Source organism: Miniopterus schreibersii (genome assembly GCF_964146895.1).
Source record: "Miniopterus schreibersii genome assembly, chromosome: 1".
Taxonomy (NCBI): Eukaryota; Metazoa; Chordata; class Mammalia; order Chiroptera; family Miniopteridae; genus Miniopterus; species Miniopterus schreibersii.
In genome coordinates, this window is record NC_138101.1 from 83,362,131 (window position 1) to 83,379,907 (window position 17,777).

Sequence of the window (17,777 nt, forward strand, 5' to 3'; positions counted from 1 at the left end):
CAGCAGGGGCCATGCAGGAAGCAGATGATCAATGTCCCACCCTCATATCAGTGTTTCTCCCTCTCCCTTCCTCGCTCTCTAAAAAAATCAATTAAAATATTTTTAAAATAAAAAGAGTTCACTGACCACATACTTGGTTGTTGTGGCAGTATTAAATCCCTCTGTTTCTAATCTTTATGTTTCTGAACTTACTTTGTCACAGATGGGTAACAATTTTCAGGTTGATGTTATCATTGGGGTGCGATCCATGATCCCACCTGTTGCTGGTGGAAGTGGGCTTCTTAGGGCGCCACAGGAACAAGAATTTCCTGAGGCCCCCATGGGAAGATGAAGGATTGTGGAAAGCTTTGTTGATGAAGTAACATTAAGGGGTTTCTCCTTCAAGATGCCATCTCACTCAGTCCCACCATGGAAAATGTCCTATTTTGTCTTTAGCAGGGTCAGGATTAAAGCCACTGCCCAGAGTCTTTGCTCCGTATTAAAGCACAGTCCAGTCCAGCAGCTGGCTGGCTTAGCTTGTGTTCCCAGCTGCAGTCCGTTGCGTGCGGGGTTGGCCATGCGACCTCTAGAGCTACATGGTGGGACGGCACAGGTCACAGAGCAAGCAAGAGCAAGGAAGCAGGAGTGAGGCAAGGGGGGGAACAAGAGAGCAACAGTTTCCTTGGGGATTTTAACTAGGAGCTTAACCAATGACTCTTTCAGAATTTCACACCCTTGCAGTGGCACCGTCCCTTTAGCCAATCCATGGTTCCCCAGGCTAGACTGACAAGCGCACTGCTTCCTACATCATCCTGACTTCACTTGCATGCGCCCATCTCCCCCTCTGTTGGACCCCCTTCTCCCAGTGATCTGCAGGGTATGAACCAGGGGTTCCCTGGGAAGGGTGAAGTTGCAGCTTCCTTGTGAAGCTGCCCAGATGACCATGCTTATGTCTGGCCTCCCCTTTGCTTTCTTCCTATTATTAATAACTAGCTAGTTACAACTGTAACAGTGCCAACCCAAAGAACACACTTTACGATAACTGGTCCAAATGGGCCCACTTTTTTGGCAAGGCAGCTAAAACATAGATGAAGAGACCTTGTGGACACAGCATGAAATACTGATTGCTGCTAAAGGATCACGACATTAGAACAATTGTTTGAGATGAGTTGCAAGCTTTCTTCAAATAAGAGTTTCTCTTCCTAAGAGTGAAAAGACATTTAAAGTGGTTTGTTTTTAATTCTCTTGTTTGCTTCTTTTTTATATACCATTTATCCACATATATAGTGAAATTGGAAAGGAAAACGTGTAGGTGAAAGCCAAATAGACATTCTAAAACACAAAGTCAATATAGAACATAGAATTAGAGGATAGCAGATTATTCAATTACTAGGTATATCAACCAGATTATTGGATATACATCTGATATTTTAACTGGTTGATGCTATGTAAGGGATATTATTTCTTAGGTAACATTTCTGAGATATGTCATTGTAAGAAACATCCAAACCTGTAAGAATTTTTATGAGTTTATTCGAGCCAAACTGACAGTTGCCGGGAAGCAAAATCTCAGCAGATTAAGAAAATGCTCCAGAGAGTGGCAGTTTTGCACCTTATTTTATACATTGAAAGCAAAGGCAGGGTGGGGGTGATATCTCTGGGACTGGATAAAAGGTAAATCAAATAGATACATACTTTTACATTTGTGGGTATAGGATAGTTAACAGTCAACAATCAGCATAACAGCAACAATGAGGGCATATGTGGTCTCTGCTCTTGGTGGTTGTGCTTTGAGGGGTCCAGAAAAAAAGGAAATTACTTTGACATTCCAAAGTTACTGTTACCAGGTATGTTATCATTGATGCAAAAAAAGACAACATACGGCTCAGTTACGGTAAAGGTTGACCTTTGTTAGGGAAAAATACCAGCCTAGGACATGCCTACCCACCATGACCTGCTTTTAGTTGAAAAGTTTTAATATCAGACCATTCTATATGCTTACTTTAGGTCTTGAGTTTGTAAGGCCGCCATTAGGCCTCCCCTCAGCTTGTCAGGTTTAGTATGTGGCCCCTTTTTCATCCATAGACTTTATGAGTTGAGCTGAATATATTAAAAATTACTGGGCCCAAAATTATAACTTAATTATATAAATAATGATTATTAACAGATTATTTCAATAGAAATATTATTCATTAGGGAGTTTCGGTATCTACTACTTATTAGATAGATATGGACCTTTTGTCATTCAAGTATGAAAATAAATAATTACATTTAAATTTTTTTCTTTTAATTTGGCGGTAAATTTTCAGTGCCAAATAAATTGCATGACCTTTTTAATTAACATTTTATAGTCTAAAGCTGTGAGAGGGAAAGTGTGTATAGATTACTTTAAAAATAAAATGTGCTTTTTGCTACAGCCTCCAACTCCTATACCCCCAAATAGTAAGGATTTTCAAGGGCACCAAATCTCTGACATAGCTGGTTTTCTAACGAAAATTTATACCAAAGGGACATTATTTGGGAATATAATTTAAAGTTTCATATCAGCTCTTACTTTTGGGTCATTACATAAAAATATTGAGTAATTTGAAAACTTACTTTTTATTTTGTATTGAGTATGGAAATTTATTCCCAGAGTGGGGCTTTTCTGATGCAAAATTGGAATGCTTGTATAGTCACAACAGCTGTCCCCACACCATGTGGTATCTTCCATTACTTTACTACAGAGATGAATTTTTGGCCCAGTGTCTCGGTAATAATGGACACACATGGTTTTACGTGGCAAAGCAGTATGCTTATGCATTCATTTGACTTTCACAGCTACAGTTGGCTCCAGATTAGAACAAGGAGAATACATTCACACCATGGCCACCCTCATAGCTGCCCTAGTGGCTGGATCACAGTAGGCTCTGTTGCTTCTAAAGACACAACTAACTATTGCCGAGGAATTGCACATTCACTGCAGTGCCTTACAGCTGTAGTAGAGGGAATAATGACTTGCTAAAAGGATTCTCTCAAAGGTTGCAGATTATGGTCCTAATTATTATTGATCTCTTTCTTTTAATATTAGTAATATAAATCATGGCCATGAAATAACTATGAAACTAAAAAGAAAGATTGTCCTAGCAGTTGATGATTTTTCAGGATACCAGTCCAAATATTTGATTTAAAATTTTTCCTTCCCAGAAAAAGTGGCACTATACTTTTAGACTCATTTTATTAACAAGGAATTAAAATCAGACTGAGTTTTAGAGCCCATTGCTCATATATGCAGCATATTTGGAAAACCATTCTCTTAAAAGTAGAAATTATTTCAACAAATTAGCTTACTGTGTAAAATAATGCCTATATATTACTGACATTTTAGACAATTTTGTTTGCTCCAAAAATATTTAGTATAATTAATGCAGAAATAAGATGATTTAATTTAGTGTGAAATTACGTTGATATACTACTGTATAGTTTGAATACTTTGTGCAGTATCAACTTAATGCTCTTTTTGGTATGACTTTGTACTATAAGCTTATATTTAAATTCTTAACTCTAGCATTTCTGAGACCAACTAGTATAGGTATTAAAGTTTCAACTTTTTAGCAATAAAAATATGCTTTCCTTGAAAATCCAGTTATGTCCCTCTGAATGATATCTGAAGAATACTTTTTCCCCTAAACAAAGTAAAAACAAGCAAAAAGAAAGAAAATAAAAAACTTTCAGTGTGAAATTTTAATTACCTGATATGGAGAATTAGATTTCTGATAGTCATTAAATATCAAAGAATTTTCAACCATACCCAATGTAGGCTACCTTTTTATGTGAATTTATGCATGGATCGTAAGGGTTGTACTGATGAATATGTTCGAGGCTTTCAGCTTTTAGTGGATACAAAATAGAATGATTGATAAAATCCTCCCCACTATTGGCTATTATTTACTGACTCTTAAGTGGCAGGTTGTATTTATGCCAATTTATCTGCTTCAGGGAACATTCTTGATAGCAGAACAAAGTGAATAAAAGTAGTTTGCTTTGCAAATGAATGCAAATGGGAGAGCCTTTGGGAAAGCCCTTTAACAGGGGCAGTGCACTTTGATTATGAGTGAAGCTGCCATTTGGACTTGGTGAAAAGAGCACGCTTGAACCATTGATTGGGGGAGACAGTAAAAAGTCAGGAAGGGCCCCGTTAAGCTTGCAGTGAGGCAGGCGGATGTCAGTGTGGTTAGAACACAGTGGGAGAATGACAGGGAGGATTAGTGTCAGGGAGAAGCTTTGCTATAGCTGTGGAGATAGTCCCTGGGGTCACTCACCTCTGACTGTTCTATGCTGATGGTTCTGTAATGCAGACGGCCTGACGTATGCTTGTTCATTATCGGAAATGGTGATTAGAAAAGGTATTTGTCTCAAAGGGTTCCTGCTTTCTTTTTTTCTTTCTTTTTAATTAAAGGAAAATAAGGTGGGCTTCCTCCATCTCTCTGCTGACTCCTAGAGTATTGTTTAATACCAGAGTGGTTACTGCCTCTGGAAGGCAATAGTTTAATGCTGAAATGTAATGTAAAATAATTACAACATGTTTGTTTGTTATTTGATAATAGTTTCTTTTGCTTTGCTCAGCTTTGGGTTTGACCAAGTGGTAGTGCTGAAAATGAAGAGAATGTGCTTGGTCTTAGAATGTTTGCTTTTGTAAAAAAGATTCCGTAATATTTCAGGTATTTTATTATTCAAATTAAAAATTTGATCAACTTTGAGGAGCTATTTGCCTTCTCAAAAATGAAATGTTGCTTTGCATGGACTTGATGGTTTAAGTCTTGGTCACATGAATTTCTAATTTTATTTCTGTTCCCAAATTTTATAAAATGCTAGCATTTGATAAGTTAAACTTTTTGAAAATACATGATATTTAGAATATTGTTACTTAGAATGAACAAAATATAGATCTTTGTCTGTTTTGATTCTTGATCTCTACATTTACTTGTTGACATTTCATTTATGCTTATACTTAAAGAAAGAAAAAAAACCTTATACTTTTTATTAAAACTTGAAAACCTTTTATAGTCCCCATTTATGAGGCATTTGTAAGTAGCAGTGATACACAATGCATTTCGTGGGCTTTGTGGATGCTTTCTCACTCTAATGCAAAACTGACTTCCATTTTTTTTATAAATGTCTTCAAAAGCCTGACTTCACAGTATTTCTGCTTTTTTATTTGGTGTACATAGTAAAATTTAAAAGGCTGCCTAGAGCTTTGCATCTGTTAAATATGCAGCTCAGGCCTCTATCTGAACTATTAGATACATCGTAATATTACTGTTTTTGCAGAAAACATATTGCCAGTAGTTTGTTGCACAGGTTTCTTAAATGTATTAGCAAACATTCTTTAAATTATCTTTTTTTTCTTTAATGTTTTGCAGGCACCTGAATGGACAGAAGAGGACCTCAGCCAGCTGACAAGAAGTATGGTTAAGTTCCCAGGAGGGACCCCAGGTCGATGGGAAAAGATTGCTCACGAATTGGGTCGATCGGTGACAGATGTGAGTTCACTCAGATTTGCATTGTATGGAGAGTGAAAAACCAGAACAAGCCAACTATGTAGAAGGCAGACATAAATGCCTCCGACATTATCTTTGGAAAAAGCCTACGATCCTTTTAGGACCTGGAAGTGAACTATTAACAAAATAAGCAAGAAGCAGATTTCAGCTAGTCCCACGGTCCACAATTAACAGCTGTTTGAGGAATTCTGGTGTTTAGAGACTTGAGCTAGTTTTGTATTTAGAGTGACCCCTTCAGCTGTGGGGAAAAAATAGTTCTCACACTGATCAGAATTAGAGAAGTTATACTAAAAAAAAGGGGGGGGGGGTGGAGAAGGTATATTTCAACTGGATCTTTTTAACATTGAGTTATACAGATTGCTTGCTTTAGGTATTTAGACAGGTGGTGTACATTAATTAAATGAACAGTATTCCTATAATGTTTGTTTTTATTTCAAGAATGATGCCTACCATCTATTTTGACAAGTTAACATCCCCGCAAAAATACATACATGTACTATGATTGGCCATACCTGACATTTCAAGAACAAAGTGTTTACCTGGAAAGTTTTAGATTTAACACTTTGGGTGCTTTTACTTAGGAAATTTAAGGTAGAGAATCTTATCAAAGCACCTACCACAGCGTCTGACAAGTGCTACACAGTAAATGTTTACTTGAAATTGAGAGAAATTTTTATTTTCATCAATATGATCCTTATTTTCACAAATGATAGTAAATATTCTTTACTAAATAAATTCTCTACTGAATTTACTTAAAGTATTTACTTTAAATCCAATAGATCTAAAATATTTAAGGGGTTACCGAAAGCAAAGATTCAGATGTCCTCCTCAATTCCATTAGTATATTTTGGGCTTTTTTTGATAATGAACAATTTTAAAACCCTGGAAAATTATTAAAAGCACAACTACCAAACAGTAAAGCTTGTTACATAAAATACTATGTTATCTTTTTGTAGTAAACTACAACTTTTTGAGAATTTAAAATTATATGTAGGAATGTTTTTAATGTCTTTAAAGTTACACTTAAAATACTACGATTTGAATTTTTATAAGATGTTTGTATTATCTTGGCTTTAGAGTAAAAGTCTGATCATGTGGAAAAACAGCTCTTGTATCTTATAACTTTTTTTTTTTTTTTTTTTTTTGCTGTTAATGAGGAGACCAGTTATCTTAGGTGACTGGAAAAGAACCATAAAGATATGTTTTAAGTACCATGACCCTCTAATTAAACAACTAAGCACTGTTAATATAATGACTAAGAAAAAAGTTAGAAAACATTGGCTTAATAGGGCTCAAATTTTTAGTTAATTGCCTAATGAGAAATAATAGCTCACTAATTTAGTGTCTCTTTTGAAGACAGCACTGCTTTTAACTTTTTAAATAATATTTCTATGAGACCTTACAAGTAATAATGCCAAAGGCAGCTAGGATATTGAATAGAGCAGTATTTCAAATTAATTTGTTGTCATTATAATCTATATTTTTAAGAGGAGAGAGATGAAAGTTTCAATGCCAAGAATATACATGATGTAACCAACAGAAGTTTGAGATGGCTAGCTAACATCATAGATCTAGAAAATCTAATAATTTACAAAAGCTGTCTTAGTGCAGCAGTCTCCCTGTAGGCAAAGACACCTTTTCAAACTTCTGCAAATTCATTCCATATGTTTCAAATTTTTCTCTTCTGGAAACTGCCATAGTTTTCTCTTTGCCAAAACTGAAGGGAGACTAATCCCATGTCTGTAATAGATATTTCTCCTCCTATCATGGAAGTAGCAAACGTGACTTTTTGAGATTTCTTTTCCTCCAAGTATTAGTTCAGTATTTAGTATATCAATATTTAGTATACCTGAACTTTTTGGCACCAAAAATGCCATTGTAACTTTTCTCTATTTCAGTACATGTATAGACTCACTACATTTTCATTCTGTGAGCTTCATCTCCGTAGCTGGCCTGTACATTTCATTTCACTAACTGCACACACACAACTGTAAATTACTCTCTAAAAGAGAACAGGTGTCTGAAGGCTTAGATAACTCATTTTAGTGAACACACAGTAAATTACTTTGAAGCAGCTGAAATGAGTTTGGCGAATATAGGTTCCTTTACTACAATGTTAAACGTTAGGCACACATTATAAGATCACTTTTTGGCTTATGGTGTTAATTAAATTTGTTTTCATTAAGTATTTGATTATGAAAAAGAGGGCAAGTTCAGTTTGCTGTCCTTGGAACCTCTGCATACTGACCTGATCACCTGTACCAATTCTCCCCAGCTCTACACATCTGTTTTTTGACCCCTTTTCCTTGCTAAATTTGTAGCTGCAGGGTTAGTTCTCTTTCCTTTGAGAAACAATTGACCTTTTTGGGGAGGGGTGAGAGTGTGGCCCTGGTGGGATCTTTATAGTCTTGATTTAGGTTGACAGATTACAGTGAAAAAAGCATTTAATTCCTCAACTAAGAAAGGAGTTTTCAGTGTATTAATTGTCATAATTAATGAGTTAAATTGCTAAATTCTACTCCAGATAAATACAAGCAATGTTATTAACTCTGTAAATAAAATTAATGCAAAGTGTATTTTAACTCAGATATACCTAAATTGTAAGACCTATTTTATTGTAGATTAAATTTTTTCAGTGTTAATATATGCCTTTCAGCAAATAACTGATAACCACAAAGGACACTTGAATTGTAAAAACAACATAGGAAACAAAAGCTGCCTGGCATGTAAAGCCAACTTTAATGTGATTATTAACTGCAGGTTTTCTAAATTAAGGTCAGGGAGCCCCAGAGTTCTTGCTCATGAGGTGGTATCATTATCTGGCCTGAAAGGATGTAAACTGATTCTGCTGCTCTCCGTGGTCACTAATCTCTTACGTTCTGGTTGTGATAACAGCCTGATTGGAGATTTTCTGCCTGTTTGGAAAAGGCCCAGGTAGGCAGCCAAACAAAAGACAGGTGGGTAGATTTAAACAGACTCTTACAATTAGCTTAGTACCACAGTGAGAGGTAAGAGGTGTGTTGTTAGATGAATGTCCCCATATGAGAGGGAAAAGGAGGGAATAATAAAATCCTCAATTTTATTTTCTGTCACTATAACAAGGAGATAAAAGAGATGCCTATTGGGGGAAATTTGTATGCTATGATACTTGTTTCAAAAATATGTAAGTGGGTTGTTCAATAGAAAATCAACGTTATAGTTTATCAGTGAACTAAACATGTAGTCGTTATTTTGGCAAGTATGTTACTGCTATAACTTTTTAGAGTCATACTAGTCCTACACACGTTGTAAAGATGACAAGGATGATCTTTTTCATTTTCCATCTTCATTCATCCCCGTCACCCTTGTAACCAGGCTTCTTGCTCTAGAAGATCTCCTGATCTCAGCCTGGTCACATACTCCTCTCTCCATCCCTTCTGCCCTCACCCTCTCAACCCCTGGACCTTAAAAAATTTAAATTTTAGAAAGGAATGGGTCCTTTATTCCATTCTTCTTGCAAGATGAGTCACTAGCTAATCAAATAACCAATTTTTAATTTGATATTAATAGAAAATAATTTAATGTGTTACCAAATATACACACTTGTATTTTTATAGGAGACTTCAGGTTCTTTCTTTTTTTAAGTTGGGTTACAAGTGATCCTTTTTTAAAAAATATTTTTATTGATTTCAGAGAGAGAGGAAGGGAGAGGGAGAGAGAGCGAGCAATATCAATGATGAGAGAGTCATTGATCTGCTGCCTCCTGCCAAATATCGAGCCCACAACCCGGGCATGTGCCCTGACCGGGAATCGGACCGTGATCTCCTGGATCATAGGTCGATGCGCAACCACAGTGCTGCGCTGGCAGGGCTGATCCTTTTTTTAAATGTGTTTATTGATTTGAAAGGGAGAAAGAGAGAAGCATTAATCTGTTGCCTCCCATACCCCGACCAGGACCAAACCCACAACCTGGGCATGTTCCCTGACTAGGAATCAAACTGCCAACCACAACCCTTCTGTGCACGAATGATGCTCAACCAAGTGAGCCCCTCTGGCCAGGCCGCAAGGCTACATTTTTATGTTTAACTACTTTAAGTGATAATATTGATTATTCTATCATTTATTTTCATAGTATTTTACATTTTTCAAGCCATTATTTTACTTGATCCTCACAACAGCATTGTGAGATAGATTAGGCAACCATTTTACAGTTGAGTAAACTCCTAAGGTGTTTGTTCAAGGTGACACAACTATTAGGGTTGGGACAACACCAGATATTTTGATTCCTCTAATATGTTCTTAGCACTATTTAATGCTGTTTTCTTGCTGTGGATATGAAAAACACTTTAAATTTGTCTAGAGACTTATCATTAGATTTTTTATTGGTAAAACTATGTTCATAAAAAAGAAGAAACTAAAAAGTGCACTGAAGTAAAACATTTTTCTAATCAGCCACAATAAAAAATGGCTTCTGTAAACATTTTGTTATGCATCATTTTAGACTTTAGTCTTCCATATAGGTATATGACTATCATAATTTTAACAGTATTAATCTATATCTTGCCCTTTTCACTGTGCTGTGAAACATGAGCTTCTTTCCATGAAAGATCCTCATCATTTTTCTAAACCCTTACATAATTCTCATGTTTTCTTGATATAATTAAGGAGCATCCTACTGATTTTCATTTAAATGGCTTCCTTTTTTTGCTGTTTTACTGGGATGTCTGTGTTTTGTGGGGTTTTGTTTGTTTTTTCATCTTTCCACTTATATCTGTTTTCTTACTTTATATTCCTAGAAGTAGAGCTGATCAAGAATATGGATGTTTTCAGAAACTTTGATGTCTCTAAAACTGGCCCCCAGACAGGTTGTAACAATATACTACAATGCCACTGGCAGTATGTGACAGAGATCCCTTTTGTTTTTCAAAACTTATTTGACTGCCTGTCAAATAAGTGGAAAGTGCAATGGCACTGATTTTTGTAACTTGCCTCCTTACTTACTGGTCTTATTTCAAATACAATTTGTGGTAATTCATTAGAATTTTAGGATAGTCCTATCATCTACAAATAATAATTTGTAACATCTCTTGACTTGGTCATATAATTTATTCTTTGAATAAATAGCTGGGCTTGATTTGATAATTGTTAGGATTTTTGCATTTAGATATGTAAAAATATTATGAGGTTTTGGTGGTTTATTAATTGGGCATATATATCCTGTCCTGTGTGATTCTGTTCAGTGCTGAGATAGAAATGATGACATGGAATGCAAATCTGTAAACTTCTGGCACAGAAATCATATAACATATAGCAAAACTCTATCCAGGCCAGTGGACAGATTAGCAATTAATTATCTAGTTTTCCCTGATGGACACCATTCCTACTAGAAGGAAGTAGAATGATTGAAAGTTATCAAGAAAATCCCCTAGAGAGCCATATAAAAGGACAAGCAATTTTAAAATATTATAGAAAAGAATAAGTCCAAGAGGTCCAAGAGCTCCAAATCTGATTAAGAGTTCCAATGAGAGAGAGAGAGAAAACAGACACAAGAATACTATTCAATAAATAATATAATGCCCTGGCTGGTGTGGTTCAGTTGGTTGCCGGCTCAATTCCTGGTCAGGGTGCATGCCCGGGTTTCGGGTTCAGTCTCCAATAGGGGGCATGCAGGAAGCAGCCGATCAATGTTTCACTCTCACATCACTCTCACGTCGCTGTTTCTGTCTGTCTCTCTCTCCCTTTCTCTCTAAAAATCAATTTAAAACTTTTTTTTTTTTAAATTAAGTAATATAATGACATTTTCCAGGTAGGAACACCTGAAAACAAATTGTAAGAGCCTTCCAAAGTCAAGTAGGATACATGGAAAAGGTGCTGGGAAAATGTATGAACACTGAGACTACGTAGATCTTTAAAGCTTCTAGAGAGAAGAAACCTCCAAAATGAGGCAAATCGTGGTGACATCAGGTTGCCTGGTGACACTAGATTCTAGGAGACAAGGAACAATGCCTTCACAGTTCTGAGGGGAAATGGTCCTGAATCCAGAAGAGACCAAGTGTGATGGTAAATACATGGGGCAAGGACTCATAGTCTTTCTTAGAAAGTTTCCTGAAACTGAGCTTCAGCCAAAAAGATAAGTTAAAAAAAAACAAAAAAACAGAGATACCAAGGAATAGTGGGTCCAGCCCAATAAACAGACTCCAAGACCCCACAGTGATTTAGCCAACCAAGAGCACAGTAAGTCCATTTTCAAATACAAGAATGAAGAACTGTGTGAGAGCACCCCTGGGAGACAGGGAGGTTTTATATACTAGGTAATATGGCTGAGAACTTGGGAAAAGTTACATATATGGAAAAAAGGCATCTAGAAACTCCATAAACAACAGAAAACCATACCAAAAAAGGCATAGTCCAAATTAAAGTGCACTAAAAGGTAGAGTGATAGAAAGCAAAAGAATTTGGTAGTGAGAACATTCTCTTTGGAACGACACAAGAAATGTGATCACAGCATAGCACTTGTCTCTAGGGTGAGTAATGTTGATCAGATCATAATTATATAAGACCTTTCATAATAACTCTTCATATTTTAAACATTTATTTTACCAGAAGGTTTATCAATTTTTAAAAATCAAATTGTGGAAGACTAAGATAAGTTGTTCACCAAAATATGTTCTTTTTTTGTCTAGTACTAGATTTGTAGTCAAGCATATATTTGCCCAGCAACACTGAACTTCCAGGCATTGCTCCCTCCCCATCCCCAAGCTCTGCTGTGGTTAGGGTACTAATTTCTTTTCAGAGGAACATAATTGAAGTAATGTGTGTTCATAGGAGCTCTTATTTACTTTTCCCTTCCACTAAGCTGGAATACCCTTTTGCCTGCAGCTAAACTGCAATAATGCAGGCAAAGACAATTGCCCTAAGGGATGGTGGAGAAGCATGATGCAGAGAACCTGAATGCATAGAGGAAGAGAAAAACTGTAGATAGTGACAAGTGCTATGAAGAAAAATAAAGCAGCCCGGCCAGGCATAACTCAGCGGTTGAGCATCGACCTATGATCCAGGAAATCACAGTTTGATTCCCAGTCGGGGCACATGCCCTGGCTGCAGACTCATCCCCAGTTTGGGGGTATGCAGGAGGCAGCCAGTCAATGACGACTCACTCATCATTGATGTTTTATCTCTCTCTCCCTCTCCTTCCCTTTCTCTGAAATCAATAAAGATATATTTTTTTTAAAAAGAAAGAAAAATAAAAGTATGGGGTTAGAAACTTAAGGGAGTTGTAATTTTTAAAAGGATTCTAAAAAGAGTCCTCTCTAAGGTAACATTTGAGCAGGGACACAAAGCAAGTAAGGGAGTGAGTTTGAGAAAGAGCATTACAGGTAGAGGAAACAGCACTTACTGTGGCTTTGAGGTAAGAGCATGCTTGGGATGTGCCAGTCCAGCAAAGAGGTCAATATGACTGACAAGGAGTGCGTAGGAGAGGGTTACAGATGAGACCAAAGGTAGTGTAGGACCAGACCGAATAGGACTTCATTGGCCAAGGCAAAAATGTTGGGTTTTATTCTGAGTGAGATGGAAAAGCATTAGAAGAATTTGAGCAAAGGAGTGCAAGATCTAAAAGTCATTCTGACTGCTTTGCGGAGAAGGCACTGTGGCAGGCAAAGTGTGGGAGCAGAAAGACAGGCCACGTAAGAGACTCATTTCATTGCCTGTGCAAAAGATGATAAGCTGGACCAGGGGTTGTTGGTAGAAGTGGGGAAAAGAGGTTGGATTCAGGATACAATATACCAAAGGCATGCTTTCTATGTAATACTTGTAACCGTTAGGAGAACTATGAACAGAAACGAGTGCCTCTGGGTATAGAGGTACATTGCTTTTCATCATAGGCCCTTGTTGTGTGTACTGCCTCTTTTTTTTTCTTTAGCTATGTACATATATTACCTTGATTTTTAAAACTACATTTTTAAATTTAAAAAAACAAAACATTTTACTTTTACTATCTTTCCATGTCAGTATATATAGGCCTACCTCATTCTTTTAAATTTATTATAAAATCTTCATTGATTTACAGAAATAGAAAAAACAATTGTAAAATTTATACAGAACCATAAAAGGGGCCAAATAGTCAAAACAATTTTAAGAAAGAAAAGACTGGAGGAATCACATTTCCTGATTTCACAAAATATTACAAAGCTACATAATCAAAACAGTATGATACTGGCATAAAGAAGACGAATAGCCCTAGGTGGTTTGTTTCAGTGATTAGATCGGCAGCCTGCGGGCTGAAGGGGTTCAGTTCCGGCCAAAGGCATGTACCTGGGTTGCAGGCTCACCCCCGGTTGGGGCACTTGCGGGAGGCAGGCAACCAATCGATGTGTGTCTCTCCCTTCCACTCTCTCTGAAAAGCAATGGAAAAAATATCCTCAGGTGAGGATTTAAAAAAAGACAATGGAACAGAATAGAGAGCCCGGAAATAAATCCACACATACATAGTCAACTGGTCTTCAACAAGGGTGCCAAAAAGACACAACGGGGAAAGGATAGTCTCTTCAACAGATGGTGTTGGGAAAACTGGATGTCCACATGGCAAAAGAATGAAATTGGACCCTTACACCATACAAAAAGACAATTCAAAATCTCATAACACCTGAAACTGTAAAACTGCTGGAAGGAAATAGGGGGAAAGCTTCGTGACACTGAGCTTGGACAGTATTTTCATTGATGCCAGAAACATAAGCAACAAAAACACACACCCCCCCCAAAAAAGGGGAACATATTAAGCTGAAAAGCTTTTGCCACAGCAAAGGAAACAGTCAACAGAGTGAGAAGGTAACCATAAGAAATGGGAGAAAATATTTGCAAACTACATATCTGACCAAGAATTCATCTCCAAAATATATAAGGACCTCCTACAACTCAGCCCACCCCCCCCCCCCAAAAAAAAAGATTTAAAATGGCCAACAGGTATATGAAAAGATGCTCAAAGCAATAGTCATCAGGGAAATGTAAATCAGAACGACAGTGAGATATCATCTCACACCAGATGACAAGGATGTAGAGAAATTGGAACCTTTACACTGTTGGTGGGAATGTCAAATGACCCAGTCACTATGGAAAACAGTATGGAGGTTCCTCAAGAAATTAAAAGTAGGATTACTATATAACCCAGCAATCCCACTTCTGGGTATATAGCCAAAAGAAGTGAAATCCCTGTTTCTAAGGGATATATGCATTCTCGTGTTTATTACAGCACCATTCACAGTAGTCCAGATGTGGATGCACCACACATGTACATTGACAGATGAATGGATAAAAGAAATACACACACACACACACACACACACACTGGACTATTGTTCAGCCATAAAAAGAAGGAAATTATGCACTGTGGGACACCATAAGGGAACCTTAAGAACATAAGTGAAATAAGCCAGTTACAGGACAAAATACCACATGATTCCATTTATATAAAGTATCTAATATAGTTAAACTCATAGTAGCAACAAGTAGAATGGTGGTTGCCAGGGGCTGGGGGAGCGGGGGCTCATGAGGATGGAGAGTTGCTCTCCATAGAGTATAAAATTTCAGTTATGCAAGAAGAGTAAGTTCTAGAAATCTGCTATACAATTTTGTGCTTATAGTTAAAAGAGATATGGTACACTTTAAATTTTGTTGAGAGTAGGTCTCGTTCTCTCTTTTTACCAGAAACACTCAGGTAAAATTTACATAGCACAAAGTTTCCCACTGTTAGTGTATGATTTTTTAGTAAATTTGTAGTGTGCAATTGCAATTCGGTTTTAGACATTCTCATCACCCAAAAAGTTTCCTCAGCCCAATTTGCAGTCATTCCCCACTCCCTTCTCCTGACTCAGGCAACCGTGGATCTGTTTCATATATGTATAAATTTGCCTTCTCTGGAAATCACATATAAATGGAATTGTATAAAACTTATTATTTGCATCTGGCTTCTTTCAGCAAAAGTTGTTTGAAGTTCATCCATGTTGTAGCATGTATCAATAGTCTATTTCTATTATTCAGTTGTATGGATGATACCAAATTTTGTTTATACAACTACTATAGTAGTTGGTCATTTGGATTATTTCACTTTTTGGCTATCATGAGTAATGCTGCAATGAATATTAACATACAAGTCTTTGTATGGATGTGTATTTTTATTTCTCTTGGTTAGATTCGTGAGGGTTGTGGTTTCTCCATATCCTCACCAAGACTTGATTTTTTCTTGTTAAGGTCAAGTTCATTTTTTATTTTTTGCATATGGATATACAGTTGTCTTAAAACCACCTGTTAATAGGCTATTCTTTCTACCATTGAATTGTCTTAGTACTTTCACAAAAATCAGTTGGCCATAATGTAAAGGTTTATTTATGTACTCTCAGTTCTATTCTGTTGATCTATATGCCCATCCTGAAAACAACACACTGTCCAGATTACTATAGCCTTACGGTAAATTTTGAAAGTGGACACTACAAATCCTTCCAACTTTGTTCTTTCACTAAATATTTTGGCTGCCTGGATCCTTTGCGTTTCCATATAAGTTTTAGGATCAACTTATCGATTTCTACAAAAGACCTTTTTAATGGGGAGTGCATTAAATACATAGATCATTTGGGGTGGAGATTGCCATCTTAACAATTTTGAATGTCTAAATCCATGAACATGGAATGTCTCTCCATTTGTTTAGAGCTTCTTTCATTCCTATCTGTTGTTTTCAGTATATAAGTCCAGAACTTCTTGAACTTCTAGTATCTTAATTTTTTTTGAGGTTATTGTAAAGGAATTGTTTTCTTAATTACACTTTCAGATTGTTCATTGCTAATGTTTAGAAATGCAATAGATTTTTGTATATTAGTCTTGTATCCTGTGTCCTTGCTAAATAATAAGTTAATAATTCTGTGGGTACAGAACTCAATAGATCTGGAATGAATTTCCAGGAGACTCACAGGTGGGAAATCTAGAGGCATACAAATGTTAGATGATGTACCTGAAATTACATAGCGAGCCACTTACATTACATTCTAGAACTGCTCTTTCCCCTTATCCTTGTCATATTGTTGTAACCCAGATTTCAGAAGGACCCTCCTTGCATCTCAGAGGCCTAGGACTAATTGTCCAAGACCACCAATGATTCCACTTCCTGTGAAAGTCTAAACGTCTTCCCAGTGTCTCTGTTCATTCCCAGGGCTTATACCCACTCTCCTTCCCTCAGATCCCTGCATCTAGTGTGCCCTCTTTGTGCAGTGCTACACTGAGTTTCTCAGAAAGAATCCACTCCTACAAAGGCAGTAACGGTGTGGATCTAGATTAAGTGGAGCCAGAAGCTCACACTAGGAACATTCGTAGTGATTTTGTAGGGGGAAGGGAGGAACACCCTCTAACAAGCAACTTAAAAGCCCATACCAGCCTGTACTCTTACACAGTGCCCTCTTGCTCATGCCACCTCCAGTTGCTTTCTTTCTTTCTCATCGCCTTTCTGGCTTTGTTCCTCCTGTCTCCCATTTTCCCTCCCTTTCTCTCTTCTACATTAACCCTAACCTGTGCTCCAAGTTCTCTCGTTTGTGCTGCACAGTAGTTTGCTCCTTCCTCGGGAGTCTAGGTGGCAGCTGGCTTCTAGGTCCAGGAGGGCATTGGGAGTATTGCACCACTTGCCAGACTGTCTCTTCAACAAAGACTGCTTCATTGCCCAGAGGACTCGCACAGCACCTCTTACTATTGTCGCGGACCTCAGCTCCCGCAGAGGCCCTTGTCCTTTGTCTGGTTCGGTTGTCTTCTCCCTAAGAGTACACAGCTAGAGGAGCAGCAGAATAGTGGAGAGAGACGAACAAGGTACCTGCCTAGCCTACTGGATTCTTTGAGCCCTTGCACATCTTTAGGGTGACAGATGTCACTGAGAGATCTGTCTGACGCGCATTGGAGAAACTGAAGTGTAAACGGTTTGACTCTGCTAAATACCCCTGGTGCGTGATTGGCAGTCACTCAGGGAAAGTCGTACAGAATTGTCCTTGAGAGGCGAGGCCAAACTGTCAGTGCACAAGCCTGTTTGGATTGTTCTTTCCTTACTTTATCCATTATTGATATTTAGAAGTAACTTTTTTTAAAGCAGTAAACAATGACTCTTTTTTATAAGCATAGTCCTAATTAATTTGAAGTCTCTTGAACAAGATTGCAAGGTAATAGCCAGATTGGAAGCTCCTCAAGGTGGAAAGGACTAGATCTTTGTATGTACCACTGTTCTCAGTACAGTAATACACTAAGTCATTAAAA

At 37.3% G+C, this 17,777-nt stretch overlaps 1 protein-coding gene across 1 annotated transcript in view; it reads left to right on the top strand.

The window, feature by feature from the left end:
* Positions 1-17,777, top strand: part of DNAJC1 (DnaJ heat shock protein family (Hsp40) member C1) — a 195,827-nt gene that overhangs the window by 157,442 nt on the left and 20,608 nt on the right. Inside the window, exon 9 of the mRNA XM_081143295.1 lies at positions 5,382-5,501. Within this exon, the coding sequence (XP_080999421.1) occupies positions 5,382-5,501 (120 nt within the window). The remainder of the gene's footprint in view (positions 1-5,381; positions 5,502-17,777) is intronic.